This window comes from Carassius auratus, unplaced genomic scaffold (assembly GCF_003368295.1).
Source record: "Carassius auratus strain Wakin unplaced genomic scaffold, ASM336829v1 scaf_tig00035511, whole genome shotgun sequence".
NCBI lineage: Eukaryota > Metazoa > Chordata > Actinopteri > Cypriniformes > Cyprinidae > Carassius > Carassius auratus.
In genome coordinates this window covers 10,512-30,645 of record NW_020526234.1, presented here as the reverse complement: position 1 = coordinate 30,645, position 20,134 = coordinate 10,512, and the positions used below count along the sequence as shown (strand labels likewise).

General features: G+C 37.3%; 1 protein-coding gene across 1 annotated transcript in view; it reads left to right on the top strand.

Moving 5' to 3' along the window:
* Positions 1-18,365, top strand: part of LOC113082001 (retinoic acid receptor beta-like) — a gene marked incomplete at its 3' end in the record, with an annotated part of 39,297 nt that extends 20,932 nt beyond the window's left edge. Inside the window, exon 2 of the mRNA XM_026253900.1 lies at positions 18,217-18,365. Within this exon, the coding sequence (XP_026109685.1) occupies positions 18,217-18,365 (149 nt within the window). The remainder of the gene's footprint in view (positions 1-18,216) is intronic.
* Between the last annotated feature and the right edge of the window lie 1,769 nt (positions 18,366-20,134).

The following is a 20,134-nucleotide window of genomic DNA, read 5'->3' as shown; positions in this document are numbered from 1 at the left end:
AGACTCATTTAAAATAATCATCTGGTTTTAGCCAGGTTTCTGTCAAACAGAGCACATCTGAGTTATAAGAAAGGGATCTAATATTCATTATGTCAAGCTTTATCATTTATCTATATTATATCAGTTTTTTATTTGTTGAACATCAATTAAGTTGTGACCCTTAAATTGTTTCGGGTGTTTTCTTAAATATATTTGATGGTTCGGGAACTGACACAGTCTCTATAGTATGATATGTAGCTGAAAGAGTCTCAATGAGATTCACTACTATGCATTTATGAACTGTCCATCTGCTCTGTCTGGAACAGGGAAATAAGTCCCTTTAGGATAAGATGAGGGACTTCTTAGATCAGATGTTTAAGCCATCAAAAAACATCCATCATTAAGTGAAAGTGAAGTGACACCACTGATGTGAATGAGCTGAGCTCAGTGTCCACAGAAAAATATAAGAAATTAACAAATATTACTCCCAGAATCCCCAGTCTCCACTGATCCCATTTAGCCCTGAATCTCCCACGTCTCTGCTGGTTCCACCCAGACCCATGTCTACTTTGTCTCCAATGTTCCCATTCAGCCTCCCACTCCTTCTTCCTTTGCAGACTCCATCTAGTTCTTCAGCCTCGCTTCCTCTGGATACCTTCCTGAGGTGATCCCCAAGTTCCACAATGAACCTCCAAACATTCGGCTTCCCCTAGGCTCCATACTCCCTCAGCACTAACAGGACCATCTGTCCTCAGGCTGCATCAGGCTCCCTCGTACTTCCGACTCCACCTTGGACAGTTATTACTCTGCCTTCCCCATGGTCTTCCAGGCCTTAAGCTTTGCCTTGTCCCTTGATCCCTCTGGCTTCACCGAGCTCCTTTGTCCTTCTGGCTTCACCTTAATCATCACTCCCAGTGGTTTATTCTTAGACTGCCAAACCACTGTCTCCAACTCTGTCCCATGAGCCTGCCGTTCCACTTTGACCATCCAGGCCCTGTGTCACCTCGGGTCTTTTTTTCCTCAGCTCTGCCTCTGTCTATACCAGTCCTTGCTCCACCTCAAACAGGCAGGCTCCTGGCTTCACCCTGGCTCCTTGCTCCATCTTTTCTGCAGTGGGACTCCATACAAGCTGTACTCTAGGTCTTCATCTGGCTCCTCTTTCCATCATCTTCTCCCTGGCACCTCCCTCCATTGTCTCTAGTCTAGGGTGTTTCCCTCTACTCTCCACTCCTCTGTCTCTGCTCTACCTCTACCCCTAAACCTAACTATTTTTTCAATATAAAGCACAGTATATAACAAACAGATACAGATGGAGTCAATCTCCTCTTTATATGAAGATATACTTTAGAAGACTTTTTAAGACTCAGATAAATTCAGATAAAAATTCAGATAAAATAAATTTAATAATTAAAAATAATAAAAATAATAATTTTAATATTACTTGAAATGCCTATGCACTAATGACACTGTTTTCAGTGGAGGTCTAATCTACTCCAGGTATGTCAGATTCTGAACATTAACTTACGTGCTACAGATCATCTCTTTTTATCAGATAACATTGTCAACCCATGTTGAGCTTTGGAAATCGCTCACACACACACACACACACTTGTACTTTCAGACACATAGTCTGACCCACTCTAGTCCAGGCGGCACTAATATTTGCTGGATTGCTGCTGCAACCTACAAGAGTCAAGAATGGCGCGGAGATCACTGCACGTTTTTTCAGTGCTTGAGTGTTTGTGTTTTGAGTGAGTGAATATTTCTTTGTTTATATTTTGTGAAGTGAGAAACAAAACCACTGCTGATGGGGGATGGGTGAGGATTAAAGAGTTGTGGGGGTTGGGAGAGAGAAAGAGACATTTGGGGGTGATATGGAGCTCTGATGGGGTGCCTTTGAAAAAGGAAAGAAAACATTTAGAGACACATGAAAATATTAAATAGGGAGAGTCACTGAACATTTTAGAGAAGGGAAACAAAAGAACAGAAGACAAGAGATCAAAATCATACATGAAAGAAAAATGAAGAAATTATATTTAAGAATCAAATGTTTGTGTTGTTGTGTTGTCTTCTCTTATTGCAGAATTATTGCAGAATTAAGGTGTGTCTTCTTTTCTCATCATTAAGGCTGCACAGCAGTAATTCTTTCTTGCCATCTTGTCATTTTGGCTTTATATTTTAGCATCATCTCTTTCATTCATGGATTGGAGAGATGGGCAGCACGAGAGCGAACAGTAGCACTGATGGAGTGTGAGCTGGTGCAGAAAACTATTGATTTTCCTGTATCAGCCCTTTGTACATTTAGAAATGCCAATACTGGGATTCCACCCAGACCCTATGGTTCATGTTAAGTTCACTTGTCATTTTCTATAATTCTGATAAAATCAAGATCCTAAATGCTGATGTAGTTATCCAGCACTGACTGCCTGTGGGCAGCTGATTGAATTAGACGGCTATGTTTGTCCATTAGAGAGAGACAGAGAGAGAAAATAGTCTCTTTATGAGCTCTTCTTAAAAAAGAGAGCAAATGTAGAGTTAGCAATAATGAACTAATTATAAGCACTCAAAAGATGGATAGTTCCTACAGTAGTTATGAAATGATTTTATGAAAGGATGATAAACTGATGTTTCTTGTTTACTCTCTTACTGAAATACACTGAGTAATAATGAAACTTATGTGATTATACTCATGTTTATTATTCACATGACAAGCAATGACATTTGGTGACATTGTAGTCCACAATAAATTTTAAAGACCATTTCAAAACTTTTTTTTTGTAATATTATAATGAGAAGCTTATAGGTTCAAAGTAGCTTTATCAACACTTGTACTATAATTAGCAAATCAGAAAATACAGGTCCTTCTCAAAATATTAGCACATTGTGATAAAAGTTCATTATTTTCCATAATGTAATGATAAAAATTAAACTTTCATATATTTTAGATTCATTGCACACAAACTGAAATATTTCAGGTCTTTTTTTGTTTTAATACTGATGATTTTGGCATACAGCTTCACCGGACCTGAACCCAATCCAGATGGTTTAGGGGTGAGCTGGACCGCAGACAGAAGGCAAAAGGGCATACAGTAGAAACATCCAGAGCCACCGTGCACAGACGTGTGCAGGAAATGGGCTACAGAGAAGCAGCACTGGACTGTTGCTCAGTGGTCCAAAGTACTTTTTTTGAATGAAAGCTAATTTTGCATGTCATTCAGAAGTCAAGGTGCCAGAGTCTGGAGGAAGTCTGGGGAGAAAGAAATGTCAAAATGCCTGAAGTCCAGTGTCAAGTACCCATAGTCAGTGATGGTCTGGGGTGCCATGTCAGCTGCTGGTGTTGGTCCACTGTGTTTTATCAAGAGCAGGGTCAATGCAGCTAGTTATCGGGAGATTTTGGAGCACTTCATGCTTCCATCTGCTGAAAAGCTTTATGGAGATGAAGATTTAGTTTTTCAGCACGACCTGGCACCTGCTCACAGTGCCAAAACCACTGGTAAATGGTTTGCTGACCATGGTATTACTGTGCTCAACTCTCCTGACCTGAAACCCATAGAGAATCTGTGGGATATTGTGAAGAGAAAGTTGAGAGACGCAAGACCCAACACTCTGGATGAGCTTTAGGCCGCTATCGAAGCATCCTGGGCCTCCATAACACCTCAGCAGTGCCACAGGCTGATTGCCTCCATGCCACGCCGCATTGAAGAAGTCATTTCTGCAAAAGGATTCCCGACCAAGTATTGAGTGGATAACTGAACATAATTATTTGAAGGTTGACTTTTTTTGTATTAAAAACACTTTTCTTTTATTGGTCGGATGAAATATGCTAATTTTTTGAGATAGGAATTTTGGGTTTTGATGAGCTGTATGCCAAAATCATCAGTATTAAAACAATAAAAGACCTGAAATATTTCAGTTGGTGTGCAATGAATCTAAAATATAAGAAAGTTTAATTATTATCATTTTATGCTAATTTTTTGAAAAGGACCTGAAAATAAACATGGAATTGACAACCCTAGTCTTAATATGTAGTCCCACAGGCTTTGGTTAAAATTTATTGCAATCAAGTGCTTCCTTTAACCTTTGGTCCACTCCTTTTGTGGACACTGCTCCAGTTCTCCCATGTTATAATTGTGCTGCCGTATTCAGAACTCTCCAAAAGTTTACAGTGGGAATTAGATCTGAACTCATTTCTGGCAGCTTTTGAACAGTACAGCATTTTTGTCTTGAATCATTCCTGGGTGCTTATTGAAGTGTGTTTGAGGTCACTGTCCTGCTTAAAAAGACCAGTGTCAGCACCACGAGCGGCCAAGAGGGGTGAGCCTTGCCTGGTCCCTGTGCCTCCCTATGCTACCAAGTTCTACTGAGGAAGAATACCGTCCTCCTGTACTGTATAATTGAATAAGAATAAAATACAATAAAATACAAATAATACATAGAAAATAAAAAATAGAATACGTGTTAGAGAAGGAGATTTTAAAAATCATTAAAAAGCAAACACCACAAATGCATCTAATCCAATCTTATGGCCCTTCTCGAAACAGGTTTAAGACATGTTTACAGAGGTACAGGAGGTTTCTACATACCAAGGATAAATTGCACCTTACTTGTATGTTTGACCTCCTGTGTATGGTGTACAGAAATACACAAGTCTTATTTAAGACACTTAAACTGAAGTGTAATTACAGTTTATAAATCAGACAAAGTGCTTAAAGCTTCTTTCAGGAAACGAGTAACGTTTACTGCCTGCTAGTCTGTCATTGGACTCTTAGTGAACACCTGGCAACTTCTGCTCAGCTGATTTCATGAACTTGACTATTCTCAGTACAGTTAGGAAGTCATTGAAATTTATTTATTTCATTTTTTATTGTTAAATTATTTGTATGACTTCAGAAATACAGGAAGAAGTTGACTTTCTTTTGTGACTTATTTGGTAAGCTCAGACCATATGTTCTACATTGTGCATGAGTGTGACAGTTTAAAAAGCATCTGCTGACTCAGAGAGAAAAGGAAATTTGTGTGTTAAAAGGGTCAACATGCCAACAACACTGACAGATTAGAGTTTTTTATATTTATTTATTTGTTTATTTTATTATTATTATTATTTGGGGATATGCTTTATTCTTTGTTACAGAGGTCTTAGACAGACACAAAGCAATAAGAAGAAGAACATTATTATTAATTATTTAAATTTAATAATCTACAAACACACTTTATTGCCCTTTATTTAATAAAAAAAGGTGTAAATCGGAGATGGAAACTCATGTCTGTAACTTGGACTTGTGTTACAATTTGCAAATCTGCAAAAATTACTTAGACTTAGACTCGTGAACAACTGACTTTAAACTTGACGTGGACTTGAAGACAGTCATTTTGGTATGGCATTGCTGGTTATGTTTTCTCTTTAACAGCATCAAACACCATATTTTTCTATTCATTGCTTATTTATTAACTCCCTATCAGTATATGCTGCTGCAGCAAATATCACAATTAATCTCTAAACACACTAAGCATGCATTATGATATACATGCTTGACACATCTAGGAACGCATATTCATCACCCACTGGAATAGTGTGGTTATGAATGAACAACAAACAATAACAATATAGCAAAGTCTTAGTTTAAGATAATCTTCATGTCATTTAATTTGAAGTGCAATCCAGTGTTTCGCAATATCTGTTCACAGTGATCTCCAACTCTCCATGTGCTGTGAATACAATATGCATTTGCTGCAAAACCTAAAATGTAACGTTCCGTAAGAATCTTTAAATATAACTGTAATGCAGTCAGGACCTGAAAATAACTGCAGACCTTAGAATGTTGTCAGATTCATACTTTTCTGTCAAATACATCCAATAACCAAAGATATGGCTAAACTATTTTCACAGAATGAAAGTGAGACAAACCATTTTTATGGCTGTGATTTTGCAGAAGAGATTACAATCTCAATAAACCCACAAAGAGCACATCTCTCTGATTAGGGAAATCACACCAGCTGTACATAGTGTAAAATAAAACACACAAACACACACACACACGTATAGATTAAAGTTGCAAGAGGGTTGCAATAGGGTTTAAGACAGAGCTGTCCAGTCCTGCTTCTGGAAGGCCAACATCCTGCAGATTTAAACTTTAATCAGCTCCATCACACTTGCCTAGAAGCTTCTAGTGATCTTAATTTCCTGGTTCAGGTGTGATAAATTAAGGTTGGTGCTAAACTCAGCAGGACATTGGCCCTGAAGAAACAGGTTTTTACTTCCCTGGCATAAGAATATTTTCTAGCTTAAAATACAGAGACAAAAGTAAGATATTTATACATTATTGGTGCTAATAGCCATGTGGGCAGTGTGACAACCCCCCCCCCCCCAAACGCCCACACTTCTTGCCATTACTATTGTCCTGTTAGAAAAAAGGGCAAAAACACCAAAAATAAATCCTAAAAAGATATTTGGTAGCACTTTATTTTACAGTCCTGTTCCTCATGTACATACTATGTACTTATTATAGTAATTAAAATAACTGTGTGATAACTAGGTACTAACCCTGAACCTACCCCTAAACCTAACCCTACCCCATGTAGTTACCATTTATTACCAGAACTTTCTTAGATAATTACACTGTAAGTACACTATAAGTACATGTAAGTAAACGTTTTTTAAAATAAAGTGCAACCAGATATTCATACATTGTTGTCTAATGAGGAGGACATGGGAAGTTTTTAGGAAATATGTTTGACTGTTGGTTTTTGCTCTTCAAGTGGTGCTGAAATGACATATTCATCAGTAATAGTTATTTTGAAATTAATTAGACAGTAAAGTTAAGTTAAGAAAGTTATTCTTGAACCATGGTATTTTGTACATGGTATGATAGCTTTGTGCAAGAAACTGAGACTTTTTATTAAAAAAAAAAATAACATTTTATATCTGCTCCTTCACTCTCTAAATTACATCTAATTCCAACAGGCTGTAAAATATAGCAACACAATGAAACACATCTAGCAACACATCTGTTCCACTCCAGAAACTCTTGGCAGATCAAACATGCTGATGCTGGGCAACAATGCCAAAAAATGCCTTATCTTGATGGACACATTCATTATCACCTTCTAATTACAGGTGCGTGTCCAGGCGGATTGATTACCTGTGTGGGCGGGTGATGTGGAGGGTTAGTGTTACAGTGAGTAGGATGCAGGGGGTCGGGGACCTGCGGACAGGTGCGGGTGGGGGAATTGGTTTGTTGGCAGTGTACTGACTCACTCCATTATTCATAAAGCTCAAGAGGATCTATCTCAAGAGACTATGACTACCAATGCACCTTCAGAAACTACCATCTATCTACACTAGCATATAATATACACATTTCTTTGGCTTTATATATATATATATATTGGTACAGACCAAAAGTTTGGACACACCTTCCCATTCAAAGGGTTTTCTTTATTTCATGACTATGAAAATTGTAGAGTCACACTGAAGGCATCAAGGGCTATTTGAGCAAGAAGGAGAGTGATGGGATGCTGCTCCAGATGACCTGGCCTCCACAGTCACCGGACCTGAACCCAATCGAGATGGTTTAGGGGTGAGCTGGACCGCAGACAGAAGGCAAAAGGGCCAACAAGTGCTAAGCATCTCTCGGGGAACTCCTTCAAGACTGTTGGAAGACCATTTCAGGTGACTACCTCTTGAAGCTCATCAAGAGAACGCCAAGAGTGTGCAAAGCAGTAATCAAAGCAAAAGGTGGCTACTTTGAAGAACCTACAATATGACATATTTTCAGTTGTTTCACACTTTTTTGTTATGTATATAATTCCATATATAACTCCACATGCGTTAATTCATAGTTTTGATGCCTTCAGTGTGAATCTACAATTTTCATAGTCATGCAAATAAAGAAAACTCTTTAAATGAGAAGGTGTGTCCAAACCTTTGGTCTGTACTGTATATATATGCATGGTAGAGCCATATTGTTTGAAGTTCACCTGATGTTGTTGGTCTCTTTTGGCAATAAGCTACAACAGGGGTAGCTGGGTCAGTGAGCAACTTAAATTTAAGCAATCACCCACAACATACTAGCGTCCACCAAGCAATGCATTCAAACACACAAAACACCTTAGGAATTGCATAGCAACTTTCTTTCACCATTCACAACACCCTAGTATCATGAGAGGGGGTTTGCACAGACGGGCATCCCACATTTCCCTCAGAAAATGTAATTAGTATTATTATAGTATTAATGTACATTTACATTTATTCATTAAGCAAATGGTTTTAGCAAATGGACTAAAAAAATTACTCGGACACTGTGATTTTCTTACTGTCCAGGTGAACTCTCCTGATATCATGCACTTTGAACTTTGATCACACTAACATATACAAAAATGTAATCAAATTTAAGCCATAAAAGTCTTAAATGGTACAACAAAGTCTTAATTATGATTTCAAGAGTTAATACATTTGGGAACAGAAAGTCAAGAACTGCAATATAGCTTAATATGACAAATAAAATGAAAAAGGGTTTCATTTGAATTAATTGAATTCATTTCATTTGTATTTCATTGAATAATATGAGTCCTGCACATTTCACAGTCAGGTGCTGAGTTGTAGTGCCATTACCATGGAAACTGCTATATTATGCTGCTCCTAAAACGCCTCCTGATGGCAGAGGATGAATTATAATTTTCAATAAGCCCTTCTGCTGATTTTGTGCAGACCAATGTGAAAATCCACTCATATTTTTACGCATCAAACACTCCTGTGATTCAACAAGAAGCTAATGCATTAAGACATTAACATATATTTATTTGTTTTTAAATGAATAGAATAATTGTTTAAATAAATGTAAAGCTGTGACATAGTTAATCTGGTTAAACACTATGCTACATATGACTGAATTGGCCTAAATAAATTATTTTTTGCACCATATCATTTTGCAGAAATATACAGCAAATGCCAACTGTTAGACAGCATTTGGTACAAGACCAGGAGAACCAGACGAGTCATGCATATGCTCAATCTGACCTGTGTTGCATCCTGGAATTAAACCACACCATGCTGGTTTTGTCTGGTCAGAGGAGAACCCCCCGCACCCCTACACTGAGCCTGGTTTCTCCCAAGTTTTTTTTCTCTATTTCAGTCACCGATGGAGTATTGTTTCCTTTCCACTGTCTCCTTTGGCTTGCTTGTTGTTGACTTGATTGCACAGACACTATTTGAACTGTACTGAGATGAGCTGAATGATGACATCACTGAATCATCAAGGAACTGACTTTACCTGGAAAAATGACTCTATTATTGTCTTCTTACATTATTGATAAACTATTTTCCTGTTTGACATTGTTAATCTGTTTTAAATATAAAATGTTATATAAATAAAGGTGACTTGACTAGACTTGACTACAACTTTTTCAGCTCATTTCATGTACTGCTCTTAGCTCTATTGCAGTAAAGTTGTAACTTTATATTATTATATATGTGTAGGGAATATTCTTTTGAGGGAAAAGCTGTTTGGAGCTGTGTTTTTGCTCTCAGCCTCTCCTACCTTGTGGAGCTGCTGGTGTGTGTGTGTGTGTGTGTGTGTGTGTGTGTGTGTGTGTGTGTGAGAGAGAGAGAGAGAGAGAGAGAGAGAGAATGCTGGTGATGTCACACTGGTGTGGGTCATTTGAAGGTTAGCAGCCTCGGAAAGGTTCACAGAAAGTTCACTCGCATATATTAGGCAACTCAATCTTTCATTGTGTCGGAATGAACTACTAGGAAATGAGCTGCACGCAAGCAGGATCCGAAATCCGTCATTGCGAGTTTAAACGCGATATATTTATAAAAGCATCCCTCATTATTGAGAAGCGCTGTCGTTAACCGGAACGGGACACAACACCGAGAGGAACCGTATTTATATCCGTTTAACGATCGTTTTTACTTTGAAAAAGCAGGAAAACCGCCAGTGATGGTCGGGATGGATCGCATGATTTCTGGTGAATGTATGGAAACGGAGAGAGATTTGCGCGTGCCAAAACACAGTGAGAGTTTGATGGAGTTTCTGTGAACAAATGAAGGATAACCAGACTGATATTTAATTATTTTATTCTTCAGTGAAATAAAGTGCACGATGTTTGACTGTATGGATGTGTTATCGGGACACATGCTGGAGTTTTACTCGTCCAGTTCTTCATCATGTATGTTACAGGAGAAAGCGCTCAAAGCGTGCTTCAGCTGGCAACACCGACGCACCAAACACTGTAGGTCTTATTCCCTTACTTTCCTTTTTCCTTCTTTTTCTTTTACAACGATCTATATGCGTGGCGTTTCATTCGTGATAAATCAGCATTTAATTGACATTTGCAATTATTCATTTTAATAAAGGATTCATATTAATTAACGGTACCAAAATGTGCCACGGTAATCCACTTTACCAATGTAGTTCAGTGCTATTATGCCAGAATACCATGACATTACCATCTGATACAATCACCCATAACCATAGTTATACTATTTTTTTGTTGTTGTTGTTGTTGTTGATGACTTGACATGGTAATGCGATGTTTTGGATATGTCATATGGAATTATTTAAACTGTAATCATTCAATAACTTATATATCAATAAGTATAAATCCAATAGCATGGTATGTAATCATGATATTGCCATCTTATACCATCAGTGTACCATGGTAATAATGTTTGCTCTACACACACACACCTATTATCTTTACAATGATACAAATTATGATACAATGATAAATTACACTATACATTAGTGATAACAGAAAAAAAGTATAAATATAGGCGACTCTATGGTACTACAATATTACTGTATGTGTTTTGTTTTTGGTTATTTATTTATTTATACATTTTCTGTCGAATTAAATACTATACTATTTCATGGTATGTTGTCATCATTCAAAAGTACAGTATTTCTAAAAGTACCATGGTATTGCAGTTACACTGCTACAGTACTTTTTGAGGTCATCCTTTGCAGTATTGTAGGTGGAGTAGATTGTAATGGAGCTGCTTGTAATTGCATTATTCATACTATTGTAATTACTAGTAATGTTTTTAGCATGGAATCTGTTTAGTGAAGTGTTCATTTTAGTGATCAGTTATTGTCTGATCAGTAAAGGGTTAATGGAATATTAAATATTAGGTTCTGTAACAAGTCCAAGTTCCTTTATGGTGTGTAGCAAAATGTAAATATTATTACATGCCTATGATGTCCAAAAATGCAGTCCCTCTGATTTTTAGATGCAGCCGAACACTATACACACTATCTGCACTTTGTGGAACCTGTTTCCTCTCCGCGATTTATGGTCGGTGCAGCAGCTTTAGGAATGTGCTCTGTAAACATTCATGACTTTGACACCCGTCGGCCCCAACTCACACACAAACACACACAGATAGACGCAGAAAAGACACCTGAAACCAACTCTTTAAACACAACTGTAACTTCATTACATTTATTTATTTATTTTTATCTAAGCTTGCTTGAGCGCTCATTTATTGTGAAAGCATATCCTAAACGCAATTCATCCAAATGTTTGTTTGGTCCTTTACCATCAAAAGCACTATTTATTTTTACATCCTAATGGCCCTCATGAAGATAGCACTGAGTGCACACTCACTGTCATTTCCCAAGCCATATTTGCTCAGTGGACACAAATCAAAGCAAAGTGGCCCTTATCGGACGGCAGCCGTATGATGGTGTCAACAGCACACTCAAGCTCCCTGAGATGCCCGTGTTTGCGCTGTACCAGAGCGATTACCTCAATCCATTCACTCAATCTGACTGAATAGCATTTGATTTACTGTATGACTCACATTATATAGTCTTCCTGAGCTCTATCTTGAATTTTCCCCAGACCTGCTTGATCTTAACTAAGGCTAAAATGAAACTGCAGTAAAATAAAACAAAATCTGTACTACCATGAAATGGAAATTGGCATAATTTTCACACATCATTATGTCTTGTATATTGTGTTCTTTGGTTCAGCAACTATGAGTAGTTAAATTATTTTCTATAGGCCACCAGATTCTTTAGTAATCACCCAATCTAAATGTGATTATTCGCATCTCAGTGAATTAGAAAATGATCATCATTAGTGTGTATTGGTAAATTGCTCTGATTAAACAGCTTGTGTTCATCTGTGGTGCAGTCAATTGAGAACGAGAATGAATTGGTGCAAAGAAGGATGAGTTTGCCCTTATTTACTTATTTATTGTAATAAATAATTAATTGTAATAATTGGGTTATTTGTTGGACTCTATCAATATACAGAATATTTTTAGTTTACATGACATATATAAATATTTTAAAACAATTGCATGATCCATTTGTGCATTATTCCCTGTATAGGGAAACTGCAGATTCAATATTACAACAATTATTGCCTATTAGTATTGTGATTTATGTAATACCTGTAATTGTGATTCAGTGATACAATATATTTAGCACATTTGAGACCACATCTTGCTTCACAAGAAACAAGAACAGTTATTACTGAATTACTGGGCAAGTTTGGGGAATTTTCTTCAGTACTTCAGTTTCTTCAGTGTTTTTCCATTGCATTGTTTGTATATTGCTCTGATAACAGCGTGTGCTTTGTCACAACCTGTGCATATGCAACTAGATAAAAATACAGCTTCCTATATAGGATACCATTCTGATATACAGTAATAATAATAAAAAAGATGATTCATCAAAGCAACAACATTATTTTGAATCTATATTTTTGCTTAGTGGTTTTCAAAATTTACACTAAGTGACCAATTTTAGCTACTTATTACTGTATTGTCTAATGACATTTAGTAAATAACAAAATAAATTAAGAAATAAGATAAGAAAAAAAAATGCTGTGTGAGCCCTGAAATATTTCTTATAGTGGCTTATGAGCTGTGGACTCCACAGCGGTCAGTTTATTTGCCATAACCTAGTCCAAATCCTTCTCTGTTCAAGTGAACCAGATTTGAGAGAAACCTATCTAATATAATTTAAGCAGTTCAACACAACAGATTTGTGCTGGGCTCAATTCCCAGTATTCCCGGACCTCTAGTATGTCATCAGAGCTCTTAGCTATGTTTCAACCCTTTAGCCTCAGCATGTGAAAACATCATAAGAGGCATTTGAAGAGATTAGAGCAAGATATTTATACACCTCCCTCCATTACGCTAGTGTGATATGTGCTAATTACGACCACTGCTCGCTCGCTCTCTGTCTTTCTCTCTCTTTAGCGCTTCACAGGCAGACTTGAAAGGCCATTGTCACAGTGTGCACGGCAAGCTAATTTTGTGCATCTGTGATCTGACGGCTGTACTGCGGGAATAAAAAAGCTCTAAAACAACTTTGAAATGGGTTGAAGCTGCATGTAATATACTGATGATGGTTGGTAAGGAAGGGCCTTGCTGTTACGATTGCTCTTACTCCGGGTTAGTGATTTGAAAAACCCCAAAACCCCTTTAAAGTAAAAAAAAAAACTTAGGTGTATAACTCACCATTTGTGCTACTAACATGACACCACTAAACCACTAAATATGTTTTGTTTAAGCTATGATCACGTAACTATTCTTCCTCAGAGAGCTCAGACTTTCTCTCAGGGACGAACAGGAAATGCCTGTCGGTCCTCTCTCTTTTTTTTTCTTTTTTCCCTGTGATTATACTGTTTATTTTATTTTTTTGCATTTACTTGTGTTAAGCAGCTCATGTATTGTGGTGAATATCCAGGATGGAGACATTTACTTTTGTTTTGTATGGCATACAGAACAAAAGAGGTATAATTACAAAGGCTCTTTTCAGAGGACACATACCAATCGGACGAAGATGCAGTAACACACAGTGATGGTTCCTAGACTTATTTACACTTTTGTTGCTTATTGTTAATCTTTTATTTTTAATACACTGTCACCAGATTAATGTGAAATAATAATAAAAAAGTCACTATGTACAGTAATACATATGTTACTGTTACTTTTAGTGTAATTTTTACCCTTAGCCGTGCCTAGTTTCTGACCTTGATATATGCAAATTGAAAATAAAAAAACTTAATAAAAGTATAAGAATAAAAATAACAATTATTTCTTAACCTGGACATTTATTGGTTGTTAATACATCTTAAAATAATAGTATTATATTAACCCCTTAACTGTCACTCACATTTTTGAACATTGACTTTATAGTGCACGATCCAAACTTAAATTTTTATAATTCATGAATGAAAATATTTTGTAACATGATATTGATGTACCATTCACATGGTAGTGCAATGTCTGATTTTAAAATGGGTTTTAAAGGATGAATTTGGGGATTTTAAGTTTTCAGTCGATATATAATTTCTGATGATTTCTAAAATGTGGTAGAGAAAAAGGCAACAAAGAAGTCTTCTTTTTTAAACAAAGGTCAAAACTCCAGTTATAATTTAGATTTTTGAGGGTCCACTCTTGTCATAAATTAATCGATTACTTTTCCTACATAATTTTTAACAAATAATATTGATAAAATATATATTTGGGAGTCTTAGACCTTTCCAACGATATACAGTATAGTTTGTCAAGATTAGATTAGATTTAATTGTAATGTAGTGAAGTAAATATAGGCTTCCACAGAGGGGACGGGTGCCAGTTAACAGGTTCTAACAATAGTATACTATAGTAATAGTATTGTATTAAAATAACTTGCTGTAACTTTGGTAGTTTTTAGGTTATTTACATTTCTTGCAATGCCCTGCAGAAGCATTTTATCCTGTTGGGTATTGTACTAGAAATCCTTTCACGACTAAACAGAATTGAGTAGAAGTTTTTGTTTTGTATTATCCACATCTGTAGTTCCCATCTGGATCCATTTGGGAACCCTTTTAAGACTGGTTGGTAGAAATTCCAATAGGTTCCTGTGCACATTCCTTCAGAATTGTTATTCTCATCCCCATTCTCTCTCTTTCCGTGGCAGTCGACCGGTCAAACTTGTGTCTGGGTTGACTGTGTGCATCAGCAGTGCTGTTTTCAGTTTGCTTTCCCCCCATTGAGTGAATAGCCTGGGATGGGTGTGAGAGTTTCCTGTTTGACCCTGCGGTGGGTTCAGCCAGAGGGTAAGAGTTCAGTGAGACAAGCCATGAGACTTTCTGTAACAGCACAGCTTCAGCTCACCGTTTCTGCCGCCCTCTTTCTGTCCTGTCTGTCATTGTCCTTTACTCATCTGCTGGCTGCTCTGTGTATGTTAGCATGCAGGAAGTTGCCCGGCCACTTCGATGAGATTTAATCGCCCAGAAAATGGAGAGAGGTTCCTATGCACCTCATGTGGTGAATGCAGCCTGCCACCAGAAAGAGTAAATGGAAAAGCCTTAATGTGCATCATATGTGTCCGCAGGTGGCCTGAACCTCTCGTCTCTGCATTGCGTTTCAAATAAACAGTAATGAGTGAAATGTAAGAATGATTATTTATATTCTGCAGATGTCATCTTTCTTCCTCTCTCTGGTGTAATAACCCAGAGTTATAATGGAAGAATTCAGTTTTTTTGCCTACAGTGCTACAATTATGATTTCGTTATAAATGTGCTGCCGTAAGGCGGCACAGTAGCTCAGTGTCATCTCACAGCAGGAAGGTCCCTGGATTGAGCCTTGGCTGAGGCCTTTCTATGTGGCATTTGCATATAAGATGGATGGGTATGCACCACTATATTCATGTTCTTCTGTTCGGTGTGTTTTCTGCCAAAAACTAGTTCATCTTTTGCCATTTTGATTGTGGACTACAACTCTCTTGGGTAAATAATCTCTTAATTTAATTGTGATTGTTTAATCGTACCTATTAAACATGTTAAGCAAGTCTCTCAGTCAAGTCAAGTCACCTTTATTTGTATAGCGCTTTATACAATACTGGTTGTTTAAAAGCAGCTTTACAGTGTCAAACAGATTTTTTGTCAATAATGCAAGAAGATTTAGTCTCAGTCCTCACATGTTAAGTAGATGACACATCAGTTTTAGAATATACAAGCAAATATATGGAGCACTGACATGGATACTACCAGTGACTCTATTCTCCAGATGGAAAGCATTGTTTTCTACCACAAGCCACAGCACTAATAGTCTTGACTCAAATGAAAACAAATGTCAGGCTGCCCCCATTAATTTAATCAGGCTTCCCTCACAGAAGCGTCACTGAGGAGGTGCATGAGTGAGATATGAGATCAATAAGAGTCATCCATCTTTCCAAATGACCAAATCAAGCACTCAGAGAGAGACTTCAGCTGTACACAATCAATGCGTGCTTAAATAGAGATTTATCAGTCCTGTTCATCTGGATTTAGAGCTGTGCCCTTACGAAACAGATATATATATATATATATATATATATATATATATATATAGACATATATAAATAGACATATGTATATATAAATAGGCTTATTTGAAGTTACCTAGCTGGGATATTTTCAGGTGCTGTGTAATATCACTGCGCCTGTTGCACCCGTAGTACGGCAGGAAAGTTCCTTGATTATTACGCCAGAATAGAAGTATAGTTCCTAGCCACATCCTCCTAGAAAATCCCAACTTTTCATTTTTCGTTGGTCTTAGTTCATGATGTAACTACAGAAGAGTCAAGTTTTAAATAGGAAAAATATATAAACTCTTTGGTCATTTTTGAGTGAGATGCTAAGCTATGCTAAGCTAAGCTAAAAGTGTTACCGCCAGACCCAGAGATCAGCTAAATGTATTCAGATGTTGAAAAAATAGCTTAAAGTATCTAACACAGCATACACTAGCAAAGAACAAGTAAATAGTTATCTGTCATTGAGTTATTAGCTCACTGAGTGGAGAAGCATACATTATAAACATAATTTAGAGGATTGGTGTGCACAACAGTCCTGGATCGGCTGTGGAGGTTCGTTTGGAGGATCATTCAGGACCACTCTTGGCAACAAGTCAAGACAAGTCACCTTTATTTGTATAATGCTTTATACAATACAGATTGTGTCAAAGCAGCTTTATTTGTCAATAATGCAAGAGGACAAAAACAAAAAGTTATAGTAAGCTCATTGATGAATCAGTGACATTATCATCCAGTTCAGCTCTCCTCCAATAGTGTCTGTGCAATCAGTCAAGCGTCCCCAACTAAGCAAGCCAAAGACGACAGTGGCAAGGAACCAAATCTCCATCTGTGACAGAAATGAGGACGAACCTTGGGAAAAACAAGGCTCAGTCGGGGGGCAGTTCTCCCCTGGCTTGATAAAATCAGCATGGAATGGTTTAATTCCAGACTGCAACACAGATCAGATGCTGTCTAGTTAACACAATCTTCCCCGCCGGATCTGTCTCAAGGGCTCATCGACAGCTGACATCCCTAAACTTTAGTGCTGTGGAAAGGTATATTTCAGTTTGAAACCTATAAAAAATATTGAAACAAAGGCTTATAAAAGACTTTTTATTATCTACAAAGGCGTCTGTTTTCCCAAAGAAGAAAACAGTTCTCTTGGTTTTGAAGGTTGTCAAGTATAAAGAGTGTTTAAAAGATCTTCATACTCCTAAAACTGCTGAATCAAATGTTAACACATACCTGGTCAAGGTCTCTCTGAAAATTAAACTTCTTAAGCCTGAGGCTAATTCAGCTTCAACGACGTGCCCTTGTTATTTCACACACACAAACACAACTACTCAACACAGGAATCAATCTCATCCACTGACAATAAGCGTAGTCTCTTTATCCTGTCTCAACTCTCTCAAACAAGAAAGTCGTTTGTCCTCAGTAATGTTGTTTAGTAAACTGATGTGCTCAGAAGTGCGTTAAAAAATCAATTCGAGCAAGTCTTGTTTCTTTGGATCATAGAGACGGCACACTGTTTAGAAGCCTGCTTTTTAGAAGCCATGTGCTACTATGATTCCTTCAATATACGACAGATTGAAATCAGTCTATCTTGTCCTATAAACTAACTTTACTAATTCAGACGCATAGCAGTCAGCTACAGCCGGGCAATATATTAAATATTGCATTGTATTTGCAATTATTTTATTGCTTATAAATATGTAAATCATTGTCAGTCATTGTGGGCAGGGGGTATTCTGACCCCTTCTTTTTAGTTCAGCTTAATGTTACAACCTTATGCTGTAATATTTTGAATATATATATATATATATATATATATATATATATATATATATATATATATATATATATATATGTGTGTGTGTGTGTGTGTGTGTGTGTATAACATTGGAATATATTTTCATCTTAATCATCAGTTATGTTTTTGTCTCTTTTTTTGTGTCTACAGCCATTGAGACTCAGAGCACCAGTTCTGAGGAGTTGGTTCCCAGTCCTCCATCACCTCTTCCCCCTCCTCGTGTCTACAAACCTTGCTTTGTCTGCCAGGACAAGTCCTCGGGGTACCACTATGGTGTCAGTGCCTGTGAAGGCTGCAAGGTAAACATGCTGTCCATCTCTTTATATTCAATCCCATTTGTGTTCAATTATTTACAGTGAGTGCTGTTGAATTTCAGGCTAAGATAAATAATGTTGAATGTTGTCTGGATTAATGCAGGCTTCACGGGTTATTGCAGGATATCTCAATATGAACACTCACTTTCTACACTGAAGTGTTAGTGTTTAGGATTAACATGCACATTTACTAACAGGTGTGAGAGTCAAAATGTCCTGTTCACACAGCAGCTTAAAACAGAGGCTTACAATGGAAGTCAAGTTTATATTTTATTTGTGACTATAACCTGTTACTGTGATTAAAGTAAATCGCCGAAGTTGTATCACACTTGACAAGTCCAAATTCATCTGTCAAATCTCAATTAACAGACAGTAGCTTTTATACCTTAGTGGCAGTAGATCATTTGAGTTATGAGCAAACCACAAAACAGTAGCAGCTCCTGTGCACTGAATCTAAAACCTTCAGATAACACACAGCTTATATCTGCATCTATCAAGGTTGAATCAGATTCCAGAAAAGATCAGATGCTCTCCAACAGTAGCCACATTATTATCCCCAATCGAAACACACTCTAGTAGGCTACATGATGCGCTGGTTGCACTTTTATTATAAATTATGAATAATGGAAGTGTTAAATATACCACATACTTATGTTTGTGACGCTGTGCACTATGCAACATGTCTTTTTAATATAAGTGGGATTTTTCTTTTAAAGGATGTGTAATTTTGTTGTTTTTTGAGTGAATTTTGAGTGCTCTAGCAGAAAAGAGTATATCGGTGCGAATTCTGTCCATATTATTATTATTAATAAGGATTATTATTATTTGAGATTGTAGGTCTATGCAGTATTCAGACATATTCTTGAATTTGGTTGGTCTTTTTACTTTTTGAGTTTTTACCCCATAATGCATCTGATTTCTAATTCTCTGCCTGGTGATTCACACACATAAAGCCAAGAAGAATGTGAGCCCAAAGACACAACTGATGCATGTGGCTCTCTTCTGCTCATTTGCATCATTTGCCATGAGCATGCTTTGTTTGATATTGGGTTGGAGATCTGATTTGAATTGGTAACATAGTGAGGAAACATATGGGTGAGCATACGTGTATGCATATGCATACAGAAAAGACGCATCTCAAGCTAAGCCAAATAAGGCGCCAGACTTGCTGCGGTCTGTTTGCTTTCACACTGTAATCCTTTTTGACATTGACATCTTTTTGACATGTGTCCTCTGTCTTTCTTTTGCTTTAAACTTGTTTTTTTTAAAACTTTGAAACATTAAGAACACTTTGAATCTAGGATGAATTGCTGGCATCTCTTCCTTTTCTGTTACCTGGATGTGCACTGTGTTCACAGTGCAAGCTATAAGCAACACGCTTCAAAGAAGAATTACCTTCTGAGGTGGAGTTTTTGTGGATTGAGCACATACTGCACTCTGTAACTGGCTTTAAACAGTGTTTTAAGCACAGCACATCTCATTCACATTGAATTGTTTTGGGGAAGTTGTGGCCTACTGGTTCGAGAGTTTGACTCCTTACCCTAGGGTTGTGGGTTCGAGCCTTGGGCCCTTGAGCAAGGCACCGAACCCCCAACTGCTCCATGGGAGCCGCAGCATAAATGGCTGCCCACTGCTCTGGGTGTGTGTTCACAGTGTTTGTGCACTGCTGTGTGTGTGCACTTTGGAGGGGTTAAACGCAGAGCATGAATTCTGAGTATGGGTCACCATCCTTGGGTGAATGTCACTTAACTTTC